Source organism: Salvelinus alpinus, chromosome 34, assembly GCF_045679555.1.
Source record: "Salvelinus alpinus chromosome 34, SLU_Salpinus.1, whole genome shotgun sequence".
In the NCBI taxonomy this organism is placed as follows: Eukaryota; Metazoa; Chordata; class Actinopteri; order Salmoniformes; family Salmonidae; genus Salvelinus; species Salvelinus alpinus.
Genome location: NC_092119.1, coordinates 21,959,110 through 21,977,790, shown reverse-complemented (window position 1 = coordinate 21,977,790; position 18,681 = coordinate 21,959,110). Strand labels below are relative to the sequence as shown.

Here is an 18,681-nt window from a genome sequence, read left to right as displayed (position 1 = left end):
AGATTAGTCCCATCATGACTCTCTGAGCCACTGTGTGTGTGTGTGTTTCTAGACCTTACCTGTCCTGACACAGCCAGCTGCAGGGCCAGGTAGAAGGCAGCCAGGTGGTCTGTGGGGGGGAGCTCTGGGCCCTGAAACAGAGAGATGAGGAGAAATGAGTGAGGAGGAAAAGTGTCCTTCAAATACCTTCTTTTTTTTTTACTTGCATGACTGCTACCGAGAATGCTGCTTGCTTGTAGTGTCATATCATAAAGCAGGGAAATGAAAGAACTCAGTGGGATTTCTTTAACCACTATCCTACAGAGTATCAGGTCCTATTACACTGGGACCACCAGGGGACTAACCTCGAGTGAGGTATCCATCCATCCCCTACTGAACAAGCCTCGCCCAGCCCTGTCCTGTCCTAACCACTTGAGAGACACAGAGTATCTAAGAGGCTTACATGGTTCTTCCCAAACACTCTCTGTGTCAGAGGCTTAAATGGACTCTCTTACACCACTGCATAGTTAATGTGTCAAGAGAGTGGTGTGAGAGTGAGGATGATTCTGCCTCCATTAGGGGAGCCAGGGACAGGCACAGAGAAAGGGACAGGGAGGGGAAACACAGGGAGGGGGGATGGGGGACAGGGGACAAGGAGAGTGGTGTGACACTGAGGATGATTCTGCCTCCATTAGGTAAACCAGGGACAGGTGGGCCCCAGGAACACACAGAAGACAGGGGAGACACAGAAGACAGGGGAGACACAGAGACAAGGGAGACACAGGGCCGGGGGAGACACAGAGATGGGGACACACAGAGACAAGGGAGACACAGGGAGAGGGGAAACACACAGACAGGGGAGACAGAGATGGGGGAGACGCAGAGATGGGGACAGGGGAGACACAGAGACAGGGAGACAAGGGAGACACAGGGAGAGGGGAAACACACAGACAGGGGAGACAGAGACGGGGGAGACAGAGACAGGGGGGAGACGGAGACAGAGACAGGGGGAGACACAGACAGGGGAGAGACAGAGACAGGGATAGGGGAGACACAGTGACATCTACATCGCCAAATTCTTACAAAACTGACTCACCTCTGGAACGCACCCAGGGCCTTCTACTGATACTCCTCCTGCATCCCCCATAGGGAAGCTGTAGGAAGGGAGGGAGAGAGAGAGAGAGACAGGAGGGGGATTGAGCAGTGTGGGAGAGGAGATATGAGAGATGAAGGATAAAATGAGAATAGAAAGAGTGGCCAGATGAAGGGAAAGAAAGTAGTAAAAAGAATAGGAGAGAAGAGAGAAGGAAGCATATGCGAGAGTCACGGGAAAGCATTTAAGAGCGAGAGCCAATTGAGAAAGAATTTAAGAGTGAGTGGAATAAAGTGAACAACAGATGGGAGCAGAGAAAGGAGATTGAGAGAAAGGGAGAGAATGAGAAGCCAGAGGAGAGTGATTATGTTCAGGAAGAAGGGAGGGAAGGATGCTCACATTATGTCATAAAAATTCAGCTTGTCTACACCATATGTTCCAGTGGAGATAAGCTGAATGTGGTAGTGAGAGGAGAGCAATGTACAGTGGGACTGTCATACATCAGTTAGGCATTTGCTGTTAGTGTGTCTGGGTGTGAATGATAACTGTGGGGCGAGAGAGAGGGTAGAATCTAGAGCCAGGAGCTTTTCCTGGTCATGTCACATAAAAAATCCTTGAAAATCCTTCCTCTCCTTACCTCACTCTGATTTAAAAGAACTGAGCAGGTGAAAGCTATCCTACTGAGATTCCACCATTGTTTTTACCTGTCCAATCAGGGCAAATGAAAGGGAAGAGACGAGGAGAGGACATGTTTTAAAGCAGTTGAGACAGAGCACTGGCCCTAGGTGCAATGCTGTACGAGGTCTGTGGCTGAAAGTGGGAGCTATCCTTCACCGTCTGTGGCCTTGAGGCTGTACACCAGGCCGATGGCTAGGTAACCTTTAGCTCGGAACTGAGGCCTTCTCCCCCATGTCCACCACCATCTTAGCAAAACACTCTCCTTCCTCCAGCTAGACAGTGAGCGAGAGAAAGAAAGAGAAAGAAAGATTAGTAGAATATTATAATGTACAGAAATCATGAAGGAATCATGAATCATGAAGGACAAATAATATAGTGATTTATATCAGAGATCTCTGAGGGACAATCGCAGGGCTTGTTGCCATTCTCACCCAATGGAGTGCTCCAATGCACAGCTTGACAGCTAGTAAGGGGATGGTGGGGTCATCTGGCTTCAGACGGATACACTAGTTCAATACCTTCACCGCCCTGGCCGACTGCGCACACACACACTAGGTGAAGCACAAAGTAACGCTGTAGTGTACATTGATAAAATAAGCATGATGTCACAGTAGTGATCAGTGATGCGCGGGCTGACTCATAACCCGCAGTCACCGCGGTTATATCCGCGCGGGCGGGTTTAGGGTCATGCAATATTGTGTGGATGAATGGGAGGTGGGTGGCTGGCGGGTTTAATAAAGAGAAAACAACAACTTAAAAAATCCATAATTTTTTTTTTGAGGTTTTTCTTTCATTATTTTAGGCTATCAGGCATTAGTGCATAAGCCTAAGCTTTAGGACCTAACTGTACACACGCCAAGTAACCTACATGCCAATCACCAACTGCTTTTGGGAATGGGCAGAAAAAGTTAACGTCGATCCATGGAAGCAAAAGGACAATGTCAGAGTTTAATTCAATAAGAGAAAAGCTGTGAAATGGAGAGTTGAAAATAAAAAAGGGAGGACCAGAAAAGTAATGTTTGGGAAAGATTTGGTGAAGTGGTAAAAAGAGGATGATGGCAGTGCCAGCTATTATGTATGATGATTGTAAGGTGCTATTCAAATTCGACAGTCACAACACAGGGACTTTAAATAGGCCTATGGCACTGCAAGGAAACTGTAGCCTACTGTTCAGATGGGTTAAATGGAAACTGAAATGTGGACACTGACTGTAGATCTATAACCTCTCACATAGCCTTAATATGAACTCCTGCAGAATTAAGCATTTCTTGCAGTAAAATTATACACCAAATATGTATAAGGCAAAATGTTTACTCAGGAACAAGAGTGGAGAAACATAATTTCTTTCTTTCAGCATCTTGAGAGTATACGAATGCACAGTTAGATACCATCTGTAGAGGTGCTATTCTTATCACCATCATAAAAGCTGATAGTATTTCCAAATAAAATATGCATCCAAGCTAAAATGAAATCTTATCAGAAACATGTTGGGTAGTTTTTACAGCTTTCGATTTCCTTACAACCAGTCAAATTAATGAAATTTGAAAATTTTGCACAGATAATCTTTACAGTTTTTTGATTGTTGAGTTATTGCATTTTCTCCCCGGTCCCTAAACGTCTTTGCTCCGCAAAAGAAGCAGAGATGGCAGAGAAAACTTTACCCGAAGTCAACTAGATTTATGCATTGATTCAATTGATCTATTACTGTCACGCCCTGGCCTTAGTTATCTTTGTTTTCTTTATTATTTTAGTTAGGTCAGGGTGTGACATGGGGATGTATGTGTTTTGTATTGTCTAGGGGTTTTGTATGTTTATGGGGCAGTGTCTAGTCTAGGTGTATGTATGTCTATGGTTGCCTAGATTGGTTCTCAATTAGAGACAGCTGTCTATCGTTGTCTCTGATTGGGAACCATATTTAGGCAGCCATATTCATTGGGTAGTTCGTGGGTTATTCTCTATGTCTATGTTGCATGTTAGCACATTGTTTGTATACAGTAGCTTCACGGTCGTCGGTTTGTTGTTTTGTTTAGTTTGTAAAGTGTTCTTCGTTTCGTGTCATTAAACGAGAAGAAAGTATTCTAACCACGCTGCGCTTTGGTCCTCCTCTCTTCCACCAAACGACGATCGTGACAATTACATTATTCTGGTGAACCAGGGTTTATTTAGTATTCTAGGGCAACATATAATGACAGAAAAGAAGCTGCATGTATGTAATTATAGACAAGTTGACAAACAACTAAAATGTCAAATTATAAGCAGAAACATGCTGTATCTAAATCAGGCCCAAAATAATCCTGCACCCCTTGTCAATAAATAGTTCAGCTGTCTCTGACTGTAGCCTACAGCGCATTTTCTATATTAGCGGGTTAGGGTTGACTGAGGGCCTCAGATTTTAAAATTATCACATATAGTGGGAAGGTCGCAGATGGATTAGCAATTGCAGGCGGGTACGGGTGAACAAATAGCTGACCTGCGCACCACTAGTAGTGATGTCACGGTGTCAGACTTCTAAGTCAAAACCATGAAAGGCCTTAAACAACTCTTTATTTAAATTACAATGGGAGAGCTGAGAGTTCTTAGTTGTGAGCAGAGCAGACAGCAGAGCAGAGCAAGACACCAGAATGTGCTAAAAAGAAGCACATCCTTCCTTCCTTAACACATTGAAAACACCATCACCTCGAGGAACAAGGCCAAGTGACAGACGGGGAGCCATATTTAGATCAACCCTCAGGAGCCAGCAAATCCAAATCAGTGGCTCACAGCTCCAGCCGAGAACCAATTACAACGCTCTGCCACTTCCTGCCAACACCTCCCAAGTGAAGTCCTTTCGTCGAATAGGTTGGTCCATAAATCCATTGCTCTCATGAACATGCTTCTCTATTCACACTGGGGAGATAACAGATAGTGTGTGTATGTCTGCAGGAGGCTGTGGCTGCAGGAGCTGTGGAAGGTTGTGGCAGCAGGAGGCTGTGGCAGCAGGAGGCTGTGGCTGCAGTAGGTTGTGGCTGCAGGAGGCTGTGGCTGCAGGAGGTTGTGGCCGCAGGAGGATGTGGCTGCAGTAGGATGTGGCTGCAGGTGGCAGTGGCTGCAGTAGGTTGTGGCTGCAGGTGGCAGTGGCTGCAGGTTGCAGTGGCTGCAGTAGGTTGTGGCTGCAGGAGGCGGTGGCTGCAGAAGGCCATGTCTGCAGGAGTGGAGCAGGGAGCTTAACTGAGAGCATTTCCAGGCAGTTGGTGGGGTATTAGGACTAATCACAGACACCGAGCTTACTGGGGACACTTTAATTGAACAGGGTGGCAGAGTGGCCCAGGCAGAACAATCAAAGGCAGATGAAAAGTTAGTGTAATAATACACACACAACTCACACAGACACACAATACACAGACACACTGAGGATAGCCTGAGCCAACAGGAAGACACGCAAGGGGGGAGGAGGTCCTGTATCATGCTCCAGGTGTGTTTCAGTACGGGCGGATGACTGCATGTAAGAGCAGCATTCTTATTTTTGTAAGATTTTTCAAACAATACAGTGTATTCAGAAAGTATTCAGACCCCTTGACTTTTTCCACATTTTGTTACATTACAGCCTTATACTAATATGTATTAAATAAAAATGTTTCCTCATCAATCTACACACAATATTCCATAATGACAAAGCGAAAACAGGTTTTGAATTTTTGCAAATGTATTAAAAATAAAAAACAGAAATACATTATTTATATAAGTATTCAGACCCTTTGCTTTAATACTCGAAATTGAGCTCAGGTTCATCCTGTTTCCATTGATCATCCTTGAGATGTTTTTACAATCTTTGAGTCCACCTGTGGTAAATTCAATTGATTGGACATCATTTGGAAAGGCACACACCTGTCTATATAAGGTCCCACAGTTGACAGTGCATGTCAGAGCAAAAACCAAGCCATAAAGCTGAAGGAATTGTCCGTAGAGCTCGGAGACAGGATTGTGCCGAGGCACAGATCTGGGGAAGGGTACCAAAATATTTCTACAGCATTGAAGTTTCCCAATAACACAGTGGCATCCATCATTCCTAAATTGGAGAAGTTTTGAACTACCCAGACTCCCTAGAGCTGGCCGTCCGGCCAAACTGAGCAATCGGGGGAGAAGGGCCTTGGTCAGGGAGGTGACCAAGAACCCTTAGGTCATTCTAACAGAGCTCCAGAGTTCCTCTGTGGAGATGGGAGAAACTTGCAGAAGGACAACCATCTCTGCAGAACTCCACCAATCAGGCCTTTGTGGTAGAGTGGCCAGGAGGAAGCCACTCCTCAGTAAAAGGCACATGACAGCACGCTTGGAGTTTGCCAATAGGCACCTAAAGGACTTTCAGACCATGAAAAACAATCCCTACGGTGAAGCATGGTGGTGGCAGCATCATGGTGTGGGGATGTTTTTCAGCGGCAGGGACTGGGAGACTAGTCAGGATCAAGGGAAAGATGAACGGAGCAAAGTACAGAGAGCTCCTTGATGAAAAACGGCTCCAGAGTGCTAAGGACCTCAGACTGGGGGCAAGGTTCACCTTCAAACAGGACAACGACCCTAAGCACACAGCCAGGGGTGGCTTTGGGATAAGTCTCTGAATGTCCTCGAGTGGCCCAGCCAGAGCCCGGATTTGAACCCGATCAAGCATCTCTGGAGAGACTTGAAAATAGCTGTGCAGCGACACTCCCCATCCAACCTGACAGAGCTTAAGAGGATCTCCAGAGGAGAATGGGAGAAACTCCCAAAATACAGGTGTGCCAAGCTTGTAGCGTCATACCCAAGAAGCCTCGAGGTTGTAATCGCTGCTAAAGGTGCTTCAACAAAGTACTGAGTAAAGTGTCTGAATACTTATGTAAATGTCATATTTAAGTTTTTTATTTTTAATACATTTGCTAAAATTTCTAAAAAACCTGTTTTCGCTTTGTAGTTATGGGGTGTAGATTGAAGAATAAAAAAACGATTTAATACATTTTAGAACAAGGCTGTAACGTAACAAAATTTAGAAAAAGTCAAGGGGTCTGAATACTTTCCGAATGCATTTTATATGTAACAAATTTCCTGCTGGTGACTTATCAGCACCACACTACCATTCCACTACTTCTCCCACTTTTCATCCCATGTACATCCCCATGTTCATCTTCCTCAGTGTGTTCAAATAAAGTTACTGTCTGTGTTAACTCTTGGGCTGCTTTATTCCTGTCTAACTGGGGGCAGTGTCAGTGAGTCACAAACCAGGAAAAATACGTAGAGCCGGATCACTCTCTTTCAATATAAACATATACAGACAAAAGACAACAGACAGACGCACACAAACATCAAGGACATCCCACCTGCCCAGACCCACATGTTCCCACAGCATCTATTTCCAGTGCTTGTAAGACTCTATGCCATATGGCTTCAAATTGCGCTATTCTGCTTTTCTCTGTCGCCCACACCTTTTCAAGATTTAAATAATAATGCATTTGATTCTTCCACTGTCTTAACGATGGAGGATCATTTGACTTCGAGAAAATATGGTCCAACCCATTGAGTATCTCACACACCTTCATATGCTATGTCTTGAAATATGCAGATAGATGGATAAAAATAATTTCAATTGTAACATTTCTGACAGCCAACTTTCTAACTCTGGCCACAACTTTTGGACTATATAGCACTCCAAGAAGGCATGAATTACAGAATCATTGCTTATTTTAGAATTTTTATTTAACTAGGCAAGTCAGTTAAGAACAAATTCTTATTTACAATGACAGCCTACACCGGCCAAACCCTAACCTGGACGACGCTGGGCCAATTGCGCACCGCCCTATGGGACTCCCAATTGTGATACAGCCTGGAATCGAACCAGGGTCTGTAATGACGCCTCTAGCACTGAGATGCAGTGCCTTAGGCCGCCGCGCCACTCGGGACATGACTCTGCCGTTGTGCTGTAGAATTTGTGAATTTAGTCTCTTGTGTAATAAAATCTATACTTTAGTTTATACTGGATTAAGCGTACACTTTTGTTACCTGTAATTTCGTTGGTTATGTTCCAACACTCTCTCCATATCGTGCCAATATCAGTTAAGTCTTGGTTCCAACAGTTTAGATATTGTCAGTTGGATAGGCTATCTGCAAGGTTTTGTATATCTTACCCATCATATAAATATAATTTTTTGACTCAAATAGGATTCCCTCTGATGTCCAACATATTTCAGATGGAAATTTTGTGATATAAAACTTTCAAGTGAGACCGACAAACAAGGCCAAATGTTGAATATTCAAGACCATAGTTTACAGAACCGTGGCACACAAGACTACCCTAGACTACTTGTTGTATTCACAAGCCAAAGCATTATCTCTTTCTGCTATCAAAACCAAGATCAACACAATTCTCTCTCTCAAGGAGAACGACAAGGCAATTTTTAAAGTGTTTTGGACTAGTGTTTATGATGACTGCACTAACAGTAGCAGTGTCTTGGAGTCTCTGTTGTGACTGAGACTTTGTGCTTTATCTCTTGTTTAGAGAGAGAGAGAGAGAGAGAGAGAGAGAGAGAGAGAGAGAGAGAGAGAGAGCAGCGCTGGGGGATGGAGGGATGAACTTAAGATCTCCAGATCAATGAGATCAGATCCATTCAGCCATCGACCGGACTGCAGGAAGGCTACTGGCTCCAGAGACGGAGTGGCAGCTTCGGTTACCGGGGCAACTATAGGCCATGATTGGTCTCCGTGGTTCTTCTCGGGTGTTCCCACAGTTACTGATTGGGCGGTTAGGTGTGTGTTGGTGTAGGATAAGGGTGTGTGTGTGTATACATCCAGTATGTGTATGTCCTCACCTCAGAGAGCATCTCGTACTGTCCCCGTCGCCCCAGGGCGATGGTCAGCAAGTCGTAGACCACAGAGGCACTCTGCAGGCTAATGATCAACTGTTATGCTCTGGGATCCTGCTCAGCACCGTATCTCGGTTGGCCTGCAGGGAGAACACACGTACACTCATCATCATCATACCACGTACACGCACACAGATGGAGACGAGTAGAAAGAGGAGCTTGTGTGTGTGTTAGTTAGCTAGTTCAGTGGGAGAGTATTAGCAGAGTAGCTGTGGGAACATTGCAGTGTGTGGTGAGTGGAAGAATGGAAAGAGGAGTGTTGTGTTTGATGGATGACTGGGGGCCCTGCTTTTAAAAACACCCATTAGAAGGAAAAACAAACAGAATGGAAATCTAACACCCTTTTAACTAATGGATCAACTGAAAAAAAGAGAGAGAACTAGGACAATTGTTACTGGAAGTTCAGAGTCAGACCTACCAAACAATGCCTTTAATGCCTTGCTTTGGGAGTGTGATGGGGAAACTGTACTGGATGAAACAGTTGATGTGGCTGAGAGAAAAAATGAACTTGTCAACATTAGAACCAGGGGAGTTCAGTTGCTGTTATTGTTGAAAAGGTGCACGACCTGAAAGATGAATCTACCTGCCCGGGAAGAACAGAGGGATATTCTTACCATAGATTCACTAATCAGCAACAGGAGCAGAGCCTCCTCTGTGTTCTCCTGTGGACAAAACAGACTGAAGAGAAGGAGAGGAAGAGAGGGAGGGGGGCAATGAGAGGGAAAGAGAAAGCGAGAGAGGGAAAGATAGTGGGGGTAGAGAGAAAGAGAGAGAAAGAAAGTGAGGGGAAAGAGAGAGAGAGAAAGAGAGAAAGAAAGTGAGGGGGGAGAGAGAGGAAGAGAGAAAGAAAGTGAGGGGGGGGAGAGAGAGAGAGAGCGAGATAGAGAGAGAGAGAAAAGGAGGCAAGAGGGAAAGAGAGGGCAATAGAGAGACACAGAGAGAGATAGTTATCAAATGAGTGTAGAGACAGAGCCTGCAAACCACCACAGTCAGCTCAGCTTGATGAACAAGCCAGCGTAGCGGATTCCCATTGGGATTCTCATGTGTAGGTAAGCTGCCTAGGAGTGTCAGATTGTGCCAATGTAGATACATACACATGCATACCACTGCTGGCTTGCTTCTGAAGCTAAGCAGGGTTGGTCCTGGTCAGTCCCTGGATGGGAGACCAGGTGCTGCTGGAAGTGGTGTTGGAGGGCCAGTAGGAGGCACTCTTTCCTCTGGTCTAAACAAAGATCCCAATGCCCCAGGGCAGTGATTGGGGACACTGCTCTGTGTAGGGTGCCGTCTTTCGGATGGGACGTTAAACGGGTGTCCTGACTCTCTGAGGTCATTAAAGATCCCATGGCACTTATCGTAAGAGTAGGGGTGTTAACCCCGGTGTCCTGGCTAAATTCCCAATCTGGCCCTCAACCATCACGGTCACCTAATAATCCCCAGTTTACAATTGGCTCATTCATCCCCCTCCTCTCCCCTGTAACTATTCCCCAGGTCGTTGCTGCAAATGAGAACGTGTTCTCAGTCAACTTACCTGGTAAAATAACGGTAAAATAAAATAAATAAATAAATAAACATCTCAGGTCTGTATACAGGCAGATACTAGTATTGAGAGAGAGAAGGTGAGAGAGAGAGAAGATAGAGGAGAGAAGAGAAGGGAGAGAAGAGAGATAGACAGGTTGGTCCGTACTTCTCTCCGGAGTAGACGCGTGGCCTGCAGCTGAGGGCGTAGTCCTTGATGTAGGTGGCTCCCTGGCGTAGCAGGGGGTCGTCCAGGTGGGACTGGCTAGGAGGGTCCTCCGGAGAAGACCAGTAGCTCTGCTCACACATCCCCCTCAGCAGGATCTCTGCTGTCTGGCTATGGTCTACAAAGGGAAACACTGTGTTACAGCGCAGGTGTGCGTGTGCGGGCAAGCACACACTCACACACACACAGGCAGGTGCACACACACTAGAACCCACCATTCGTAGGTTCTGTGTGGTCCTGGTCTCTACAGCTTGGAGGATCTCCCGGAAGCAGCCCACTCCCTGGGTCAGGTTACTGTGGCAACAACAAATATTATTATGTCATCATCTGTCTCTAAAGTATGGGGGAAAGCACTGGACATCTGAGGCCACAGATTATATATAGTGGAGGATATTGTATACATATTATATATAGCGGTGGATAGTGGATACATATTATATATAGCGGTGGATAGTGGATACATATTATATATAGCGGTGGATAGTGTATACATATTATATATAGTGGTGGAGAGTGGATACATATTATATATAGTGGTGGATAGTGGATACATATTATATATAGTGGATACATATGATATATATAGTTGTGGATAGCGGAAACATATTATATATAGTTGTGGTGGAAACATATTATATATAGTTGTGGATAGCGGAAACAAATTTTATATAGTGGTGGATAGAGGAAACATACGGGGGATAGTGGATACATATTATATATAGTGGTGGATACATATTATATATAGTGGTGGCAGTGGATACATATTATACATAAACACAGCAAAAGAAACGTCCCCTTTTCAGGACCCTGTCTTTCAAAGATAATTTGTAAAAATCCAAATAACTTCACAGATCTTAATTGTAAAGGGTTTAAACATTGTTTCCCATGCTTGTTCAATGAACCATAAACAATTAATGAACATGCACCTGTGGAACGGTCATTAAGACACTAACAGCTTACAGACGGTAGGCAATTAAGGTCACAGTTATGAAAACTTAGGACACTAAAGAGGCCTTTCTACTGACTCTGAAAAACACCAAAAGAAAGATGCCCAGAGTCCCTGCTCATGTGCGTGAATGTGCATTAGGCATGCTGCAAGGAGGCAATAAATTGCAATGTCCATACTGTGAGACGCCTAATACCCTGACATCGCGAGCATTGCAAAATAAATTTAGGAATCTATGTTATTCAATTATTGCACCCACACTGCTCGCGCGTGTCAACGAGCGTCTGTGTTGCCAAGGGCTAAAATAGAAGTCATTTCTATTTGTGATGCAGATCGCCCTGCAAGTCCTGCCTCTCCCATCTCCTCATTGGTTAAAAGAAGCAGGGACCCACGTGCCATCTCCTCACGTGGGTGATTGAAAGACAAACTTTATTCGGTTGTCATGGTAATACAATGACAGTTTAGATGCCAATCACCATATAAGTTAAACGTTGAAAAAGCCTGGAAGGAGGAGAGATGACTAGAAACGATTCGGTTGACCGTTTTACTGTGTGGATTAATTGTTGGAGTAGAGGACCTTGTGCAGGTAAAATAACAACCTAATGTTTATATCCCAGGACAAATTAGCTAGCAACAGCAAGCTAGCTAAATAGGACAAATTAGCTAGCAAGTGCAAGCTAAATTGCCATAAATGTTTCATGCTTTTCGACCTGTCCCCAAATTAATGTCATTGGTTCAGAGTTTGTTTTGATATTTTAACCTGTGAGTCGTGGTCGCGTTTGGTGTAGGGGAACAAAATAAATGTATGCACGATGGCGCATGTGCGCAGCCGGTTTGGGTTCCGTGTTAGACAGCGCTACAGGGAGACAGGACAGACAGCTGATCATCCTTGCAGTGGCAGACCACGTGTAGCAGCACCTGCACAGGATCGGTACATCCGAACATCACACCTGCGGGACAGGTACAGGATGGCAACAACAGCCCGAGTTACACCAGGAACCCACAATCCCTCCATCAGATCTCAGACTATCCGCAATAGGCTGAGAGGCTGGACTCAGGGCTTGTAAGCCTGTTGTAAGGCAGGTCCTCACCAGACATCACCAGCAACAACGTTGCCTATGGGCACAAACCCACCGTCGCTGGATTTTGTCTCACCAGGGGTGATGGTCGGATTCGCGTTTATTGTCGAAGGAATGAGAGTTACACGGAACCCAAACCAGCTGCGCACGTGCGCCATCGTGCATAAATTTATTTTGTCCCCCCACACCAAACGCGATCACGACACGCAGGTTAAAATATCAAAAAACAAACTGAAACAATTACATTAATTTGGGGACAGGTCGAAAAGCATTAAACAGTTATGGCAATTTAGCTAGCTAGCTTGCACTTGCTAGCTAATTTGCCCTATTTAGCTAGCTTGCTGTTGCTAGCTAATTTGTCCTGGGATAAAAACATTGAGTTGTTATTTTACCTGAAATGCACAAGGTACTCTACTCCGACAATTAATCCACACATAAAACGGCTTTTTCTTCTCTGAACTTTATATTGCGATTGACAACTTTCATAAATTAGGTGCATTACCGCCACCGACCTCGTTCGTCTTTCAGTCACCCACGTGGGTATAACCAATGAGGAGATAGCACGTGGGTACCTGCTTCTATAAACCAATGAGGAGATGGGAGAGGCAGGACTTGCAGCACGATCTGTGTCACAAATAGAATTGACTTCTATTTTAGCCCTTGGCAACGCAGACGCTCGTTGGCCCACGCGAGCAGTGTGGGTGCAATAATTGAATAATATAGATTTCAAGAGGAGAGGCTTGCCAGCCAAAGAACACCATCCCAACCGCGAAGCACGGGGGTGGCAGCATCATGTTGTGGGGCTGCTTTGCTGCAGGAGGGACTGGTGCACTTCACAAAATAGATGGCATCATGGGGCAGGAAAATTATGTGGATATACTGAAGCAACATCTCAAGACATCAGTCAGGAAGTTAAAGCTTGGTTGCAAATAGGTCTTCCAAATGGACAATGACCCCAAGCATACTTCCAAAGTTGTGGCAAAATGGCTTAAGGGCCACAAAGTCAAGGTATTGGAGTGGCCATCACAAAGCCCTGACCTCAATCCCATAGAAAATTTGTGGGCAGAACTGAAAAAGCGTGTGCGATAAGGAGGCCTACAAACCTGACTCAGTTACACCAGCTCTGTCAGGAGGAATGGGCCAAAATTCACCCAACTTATTGTGGGAAGCTTGTGGAAGGCTACCCTAAATGTTTGACCCATGTTAAACAATTTATAGGCAATGCTTCCAAATACTAATTGAGTGTATGTAAACTTCTGACCCACTGGGAATGTGATGTAAGAAATATAAGCTGAAATAAATCATTCTCTCCACTATTATTCTGACATTTCACATTCTAAAAATAAAGTGGTGATCCTAACTGACCTAAGACAGGGAATGTTTACTCTGATTAAATGTCAGGAATTGTGAAATACTGAGTTTAAATATATTTGGCTAAGGTGTATATAAACTTCCGATTTCAACTGTATAGTGGATACATATTATATATAGTGGAGGATAGTTTATACATATGATATACAGTGGAGGATAGTGGATACATATTATATATAGTGGAGGATAGTGGACACATATGATATACAGTGGAGGATAGTGGATACATATGATATACAGTGGAGGATAGTGGATACATATTATATACAGTGGAAGATAGTGGATACATATTATATATAGTGGAGGATAGTGGACACATATGATATACAGTGGAGGATAGTGGACACATATTATATACAGTGGAGGATAGTGGATACATATTATATACAGTGGAGGATAGTGGATACATATGATATACAGTGGAGGATAGTGGATACATTTATATATAGTGGTGGATAGTAGATACTAGGGCTGGGCGATATGGCCAAAATCTCATATCCCGATATAGGTCATTTCATATCCCGATAATGATACATATCACGATACAGCACATTTTATGTGAATTCAATGAATAAATAGTTTATACAAAATGACCACATGTAAAGGTCTATTTCTTATTACATGTTCAATTATACTCAACAAATAAAAGGTACTCACTCATGTTTGATTATTTCTCCTTTTATTTAGAACCTTTGTGCAAACTTTCAATTAATTATGTAAAATATAAAATATGTATGTATAACATATAAAAAGGTACATAGAAACCACACAACTTTAGTTACAAACAAAATAAATATAGGCCTTTATATATTTTTTGGGGGGCTTGCCTGTTTTGCATGTTATTTTTGCATTAATACGTGTCACATATCAATGTGCATTTGGTAACTTGGGTCGAGTGTTAGCACCAACTCACAAAACCCCCGTTTCTCGGCCGTGTAAATTGGGGCCATGTCTTTGCAGATGTAAGTTGTAACAGCAGCTGTTATCTCCTTACATCCTCCTTCCTTCCTTGGTGTGCCGCGGGCAAAAGCCTCTTGCTACGTCTGAGTCGGGGTTTAGTTCTGAGCACTCGACTGTACTTTTGGGTCTCATCCGTAGACTCTCTCCGTACTGTTTCAAATGATACTTGCGTAGGTGGTAAAATAGGTTAGTGGTGTTTGAGTCTGTTGTCCGGAGACACCTGAAACCCCACCTCTTTAAGGAATACCTAGGATAGGATAAAGTAATCCTTCTAACCCGCCCCTTAAAAGAGTTAGATGCACTATTGTAAAGTGGTTGTTCCACTGGATATCATAAGGTGAATGCACCAATTTGTAAGTCGCTCTGGATAAGAGCGTCTGCTAAATGACTTAAATGTAAATGTAAATGTTGTCGGGAGCGGCCTGCGGCATATTTTGCAGTGGACGGTTTTCTGGTCCATGTCAGACTTTTCATACCCAAACCACGTCCACGCGACCGAAGTAGCCCCTCTTTTAGGTACGAGCTCCGTGTCTCCGTGCTCTGTGTCACGTTCACTCTCCTCCATATTTGTTTGTGTTGCAAATTTCCTTCCACACGTGACGCAAAGCGTCGTCCAATTGACAAAAAATATTGCCGTAAACAGTGTGATTTGCGTCTATCGTCACACAATATATATCGTCATATCGCCCAGCCGATGTGGATACATATTATTATATATAGTGGAGGATAGTGGATACATATTATATACAGTGGTGGACAGTGGATACATATGATATACAGTGGTGGATAGTGGATACATGTGATATACAGGGGAGGATAGTGGATACATTATATATATAATGGTGGATAGTGGGTACATATTATATACAGTGGAGGAAATTGGATACATATGATATACAGGGGAGGATAGTGGATACATTATATATATAATGGTGGATAGTGGATACATATACACTATCGTTCAAAAGTTTGAGGTCACTTAGAAATGTCCTTGTTTTGAAAGAAAAGCAAAAAAAAATTACATTAAAATAACATCAAATTAATAAGAAATACAGTGTAGACATTGTTAATGTTGAAAATGACTATTGTAGCTGGAAACAGCAGATTTTTAATGGAATATCTACATAGGCGTACAGAGGCCCATTATCAGCAACCATCACTCCTGTGTTCAAATGGCACATTGTGTTAGCTAATCCAAATTCATCATTTTAAAAGGCTATTTGGTCATTAAAAAACCCTTTTGCAATTATGTTAGAACAGCTGAAAACTGTTGTTCTGATTAAAGAAGCAATAAAACTGGCCTTCTTTAGACTACTTGAGTATCTGGAGCGTCAGCATTTGTGGGCTTCTCTTTAAAAAACAAGGACATTTCTAAGTGACCCCAAACTTTTTAACGGTAGTGCATATAATGGAGGATAGTGGAAACTCTTCCTAGAACTGGCCGCCCGGACAAACTGGGCAATCGTGGAAGAAAGGCATTGGTGAGGGAGGTGACCAAGAATCCGATGGTCACTCTGACTGAGCTCCAGAGTTCCTCTGTGGGGAACCTTCCAGAAGGACAACCATCTCTGCAGCACTCCACCAACCAGGTCTTTATGGTAGAGTGGCCAGACGGAAGCCACTCCTTAGTAAAAGGCACATGACAGCCCGCTTGGAGTTTGTCGAAAGGCACCTAAAGACTCCCAGACCATGAGAAACAAGATCTCTGGTATGATGAAGCCAAGATTGAACTCTTTGGCCTGAATGCCAAGCATCACGTCTGGAGGAAACCTGGCACTATCCCTATGGTGAAGCACGGTGGTGGCAGCATCATGCTGTGGGGATGTTTTTCAGCGGCAGGGACTGGGAGACTAGCCAGGATCAAGGGAAAGATGAAAAGAGAAAAGTACAGACAGATCTTTGACGAAATCTGCTCCAGAGCGCTCAGGACCTCAGACTGGGGTGAAGGTTCACCTTCCAAACAGGACAACAATCCTAAGCACACAGCCAAGACAACACAGGAGTGGCTTTGGGGCAAGTCTCTGAATGTCCTTGAGTGGCCCTGCCAGAGCCCGGACTTCAAGCCAATTGAACATCTCTGGAGACCTGAAAATAGCGACGCTCCCCGTCCAACCTGACAGAGGATCTGCAGAGAAGAATGGGAGACACTCCCCAAATACAGATGTGCCAAGCTTGTAGCGTCAAACCCAAGAAGACTTGAGGCTGTGATCACTGCCAAAGGTGCTTCAACAAAGTACTGAGTAAAGGGTCTGAATACTTACGTAAATGTCATATTTCAGTTTTTTATTTTTAATAAATTAGCAAACATTCCTAAAGACCTGTTTTTGCTTTGTTATTTTAGAATAAGGCTGTAACGTAACAAAATGTGGAAAAAGTAAAGGGGTCTGAATACTTTCAGAATGCACTGTATATAGTGGTGGATAGTGGATACATATTATATATACTGGATACATATTACATATAGTGGTGGATAGTGGAGACATATTATATATAGTGGTGGATACAAGAGAGAATAAAGTAGATGGCACGGGTCAAACGTCTGATTTATGACCCTATGTCCGGATGATTGCGTACATGCCCAAATATGGGTATCCGGCCAGGACATCCTGTTCCTGTTGTCACGTGTTAGAGGGTGTGTTATGTTATATCTATATTGCATCTATTCCTTTGAAGTTGTCATGATGATTGATGTGTAGGGACCTGGTTGAACTGGGGGCGGGGGGGGGGGGGGGGGTTGAACATTTCATAGAGGATGACCCCACACCCACCCTATTTTATTGCCCTTAGGATTGTTGTCTATGAAGTAGGAATGTCCGGGGGGGGGGGGGGTTGTATTTGCGGCAGACGCATTATAAATAAAGCCCAGAACAAGACATGCGGCCCCAGAACACTAAACAAGATTTTAAAAATAAGCATGGATTTTATGAGCAGTGGCAAAGCAGTGATGACTGTAACACCGGAAGCAGGACCGCGGTTGAAACATAGAGAAAGGGCCAAGTATAAAGCCACAATATACGATGCGCCAAAAAAGCGGTTTCTAAGTGTGTATGGAACCCAAATACTGCCCGCAACTGCGCTGAAAGATCAAGTGATGATGTCTAATGGACATCAATGGGGGTATCGGTTTGATTACCAGGCCTGTAGAGTGAAGCTCTATACCGTAGCCGAAGGAGAAGAATATACAGACCGGACTTTAGGAGTGGACTACGGGCTTGAAGAATGGTCGGTTTTTCGCAAGGTTGTGTGTCCCGAACTGAGAGTTATCATAAAGGGGTATAGCGTGTTCACGGGCTACGAGACCCGTTGGGAAGGTGCCCCTGACTCCTCAGGAAGAGTATTTCACAGGGTGAAAATACAAAGAAAGAATGGACTTCCATGTGGATGCGTGGAGTTCTATATCAGCAACGAGGAAACCCGCAACCAAAACATTTGTGATGGCGGCCTGACTGGGGATTTTAGGTTGCGCATGCTTATTCCTTTTAAAAGTTGGGATCTAATGGAATTGAAAATGTTAGAGTTGTTGGATGCTCTTTTTGTACAGAGCCAACAGTGGCAGAGCATTGTTAAGCTAAGGAAGTGCATAATATATACGAATCCTGAGGATTATGATTCAAAGGATCCCCAAGAAGGTACATCCTCTGAAGGGTCAGCCCCCGAAGAAAACTAAGTACGCGGCTGTGTTAACCACGCCCTGATACCCAAAGGACTGGTTCAACAATAAAAGGAGTGCCCTTAAAGCCTCCAGTTCTTCATTTCAGCATATACCATGGATATTCATACAACATACCAGGACTCCGATACGTCATGGGGGCCAGACCCTAAGGACTCTATGCCTCGCAGCCCACCATTCTACTCCCCCCAGGCAAGACCCACGACATCACCTACATGTACACAGCCTGAGGATGTGTTTGATGGGGTGGTCAGTACTATTTTTGTGGACACCATCTGTAGCCACGTGGTGATTGGAGAGT

The 18,681-nt window shown here is 44.1% G+C and overlaps 1 protein-coding gene across 1 annotated transcript in view; it reads right to left on the bottom strand.

Moving 5' to 3' along the window:
- The window catches only part of LOC139563761 (tetratricopeptide repeat protein 7B-like), a 128,500-nt gene that overhangs the window by 40,461 nt on the left and 69,358 nt on the right, over nt 1-18,681 (bottom strand). The window contains 8 exon segments of the mRNA XM_071382679.1: nt 60-131; nt 1,076-1,345; nt 4,638-4,931; nt 8,497-8,648; nt 8,651-8,693; nt 9,228-9,291; nt 10,298-10,472; nt 10,566-10,648. Coding sequence (XP_071238780.1) covers nt 60-131; nt 1,076-1,345; nt 4,638-4,931; nt 8,497-8,648; nt 8,651-8,693; nt 9,228-9,291; nt 10,298-10,472; nt 10,566-10,648 — 1,153 coding nt within the window.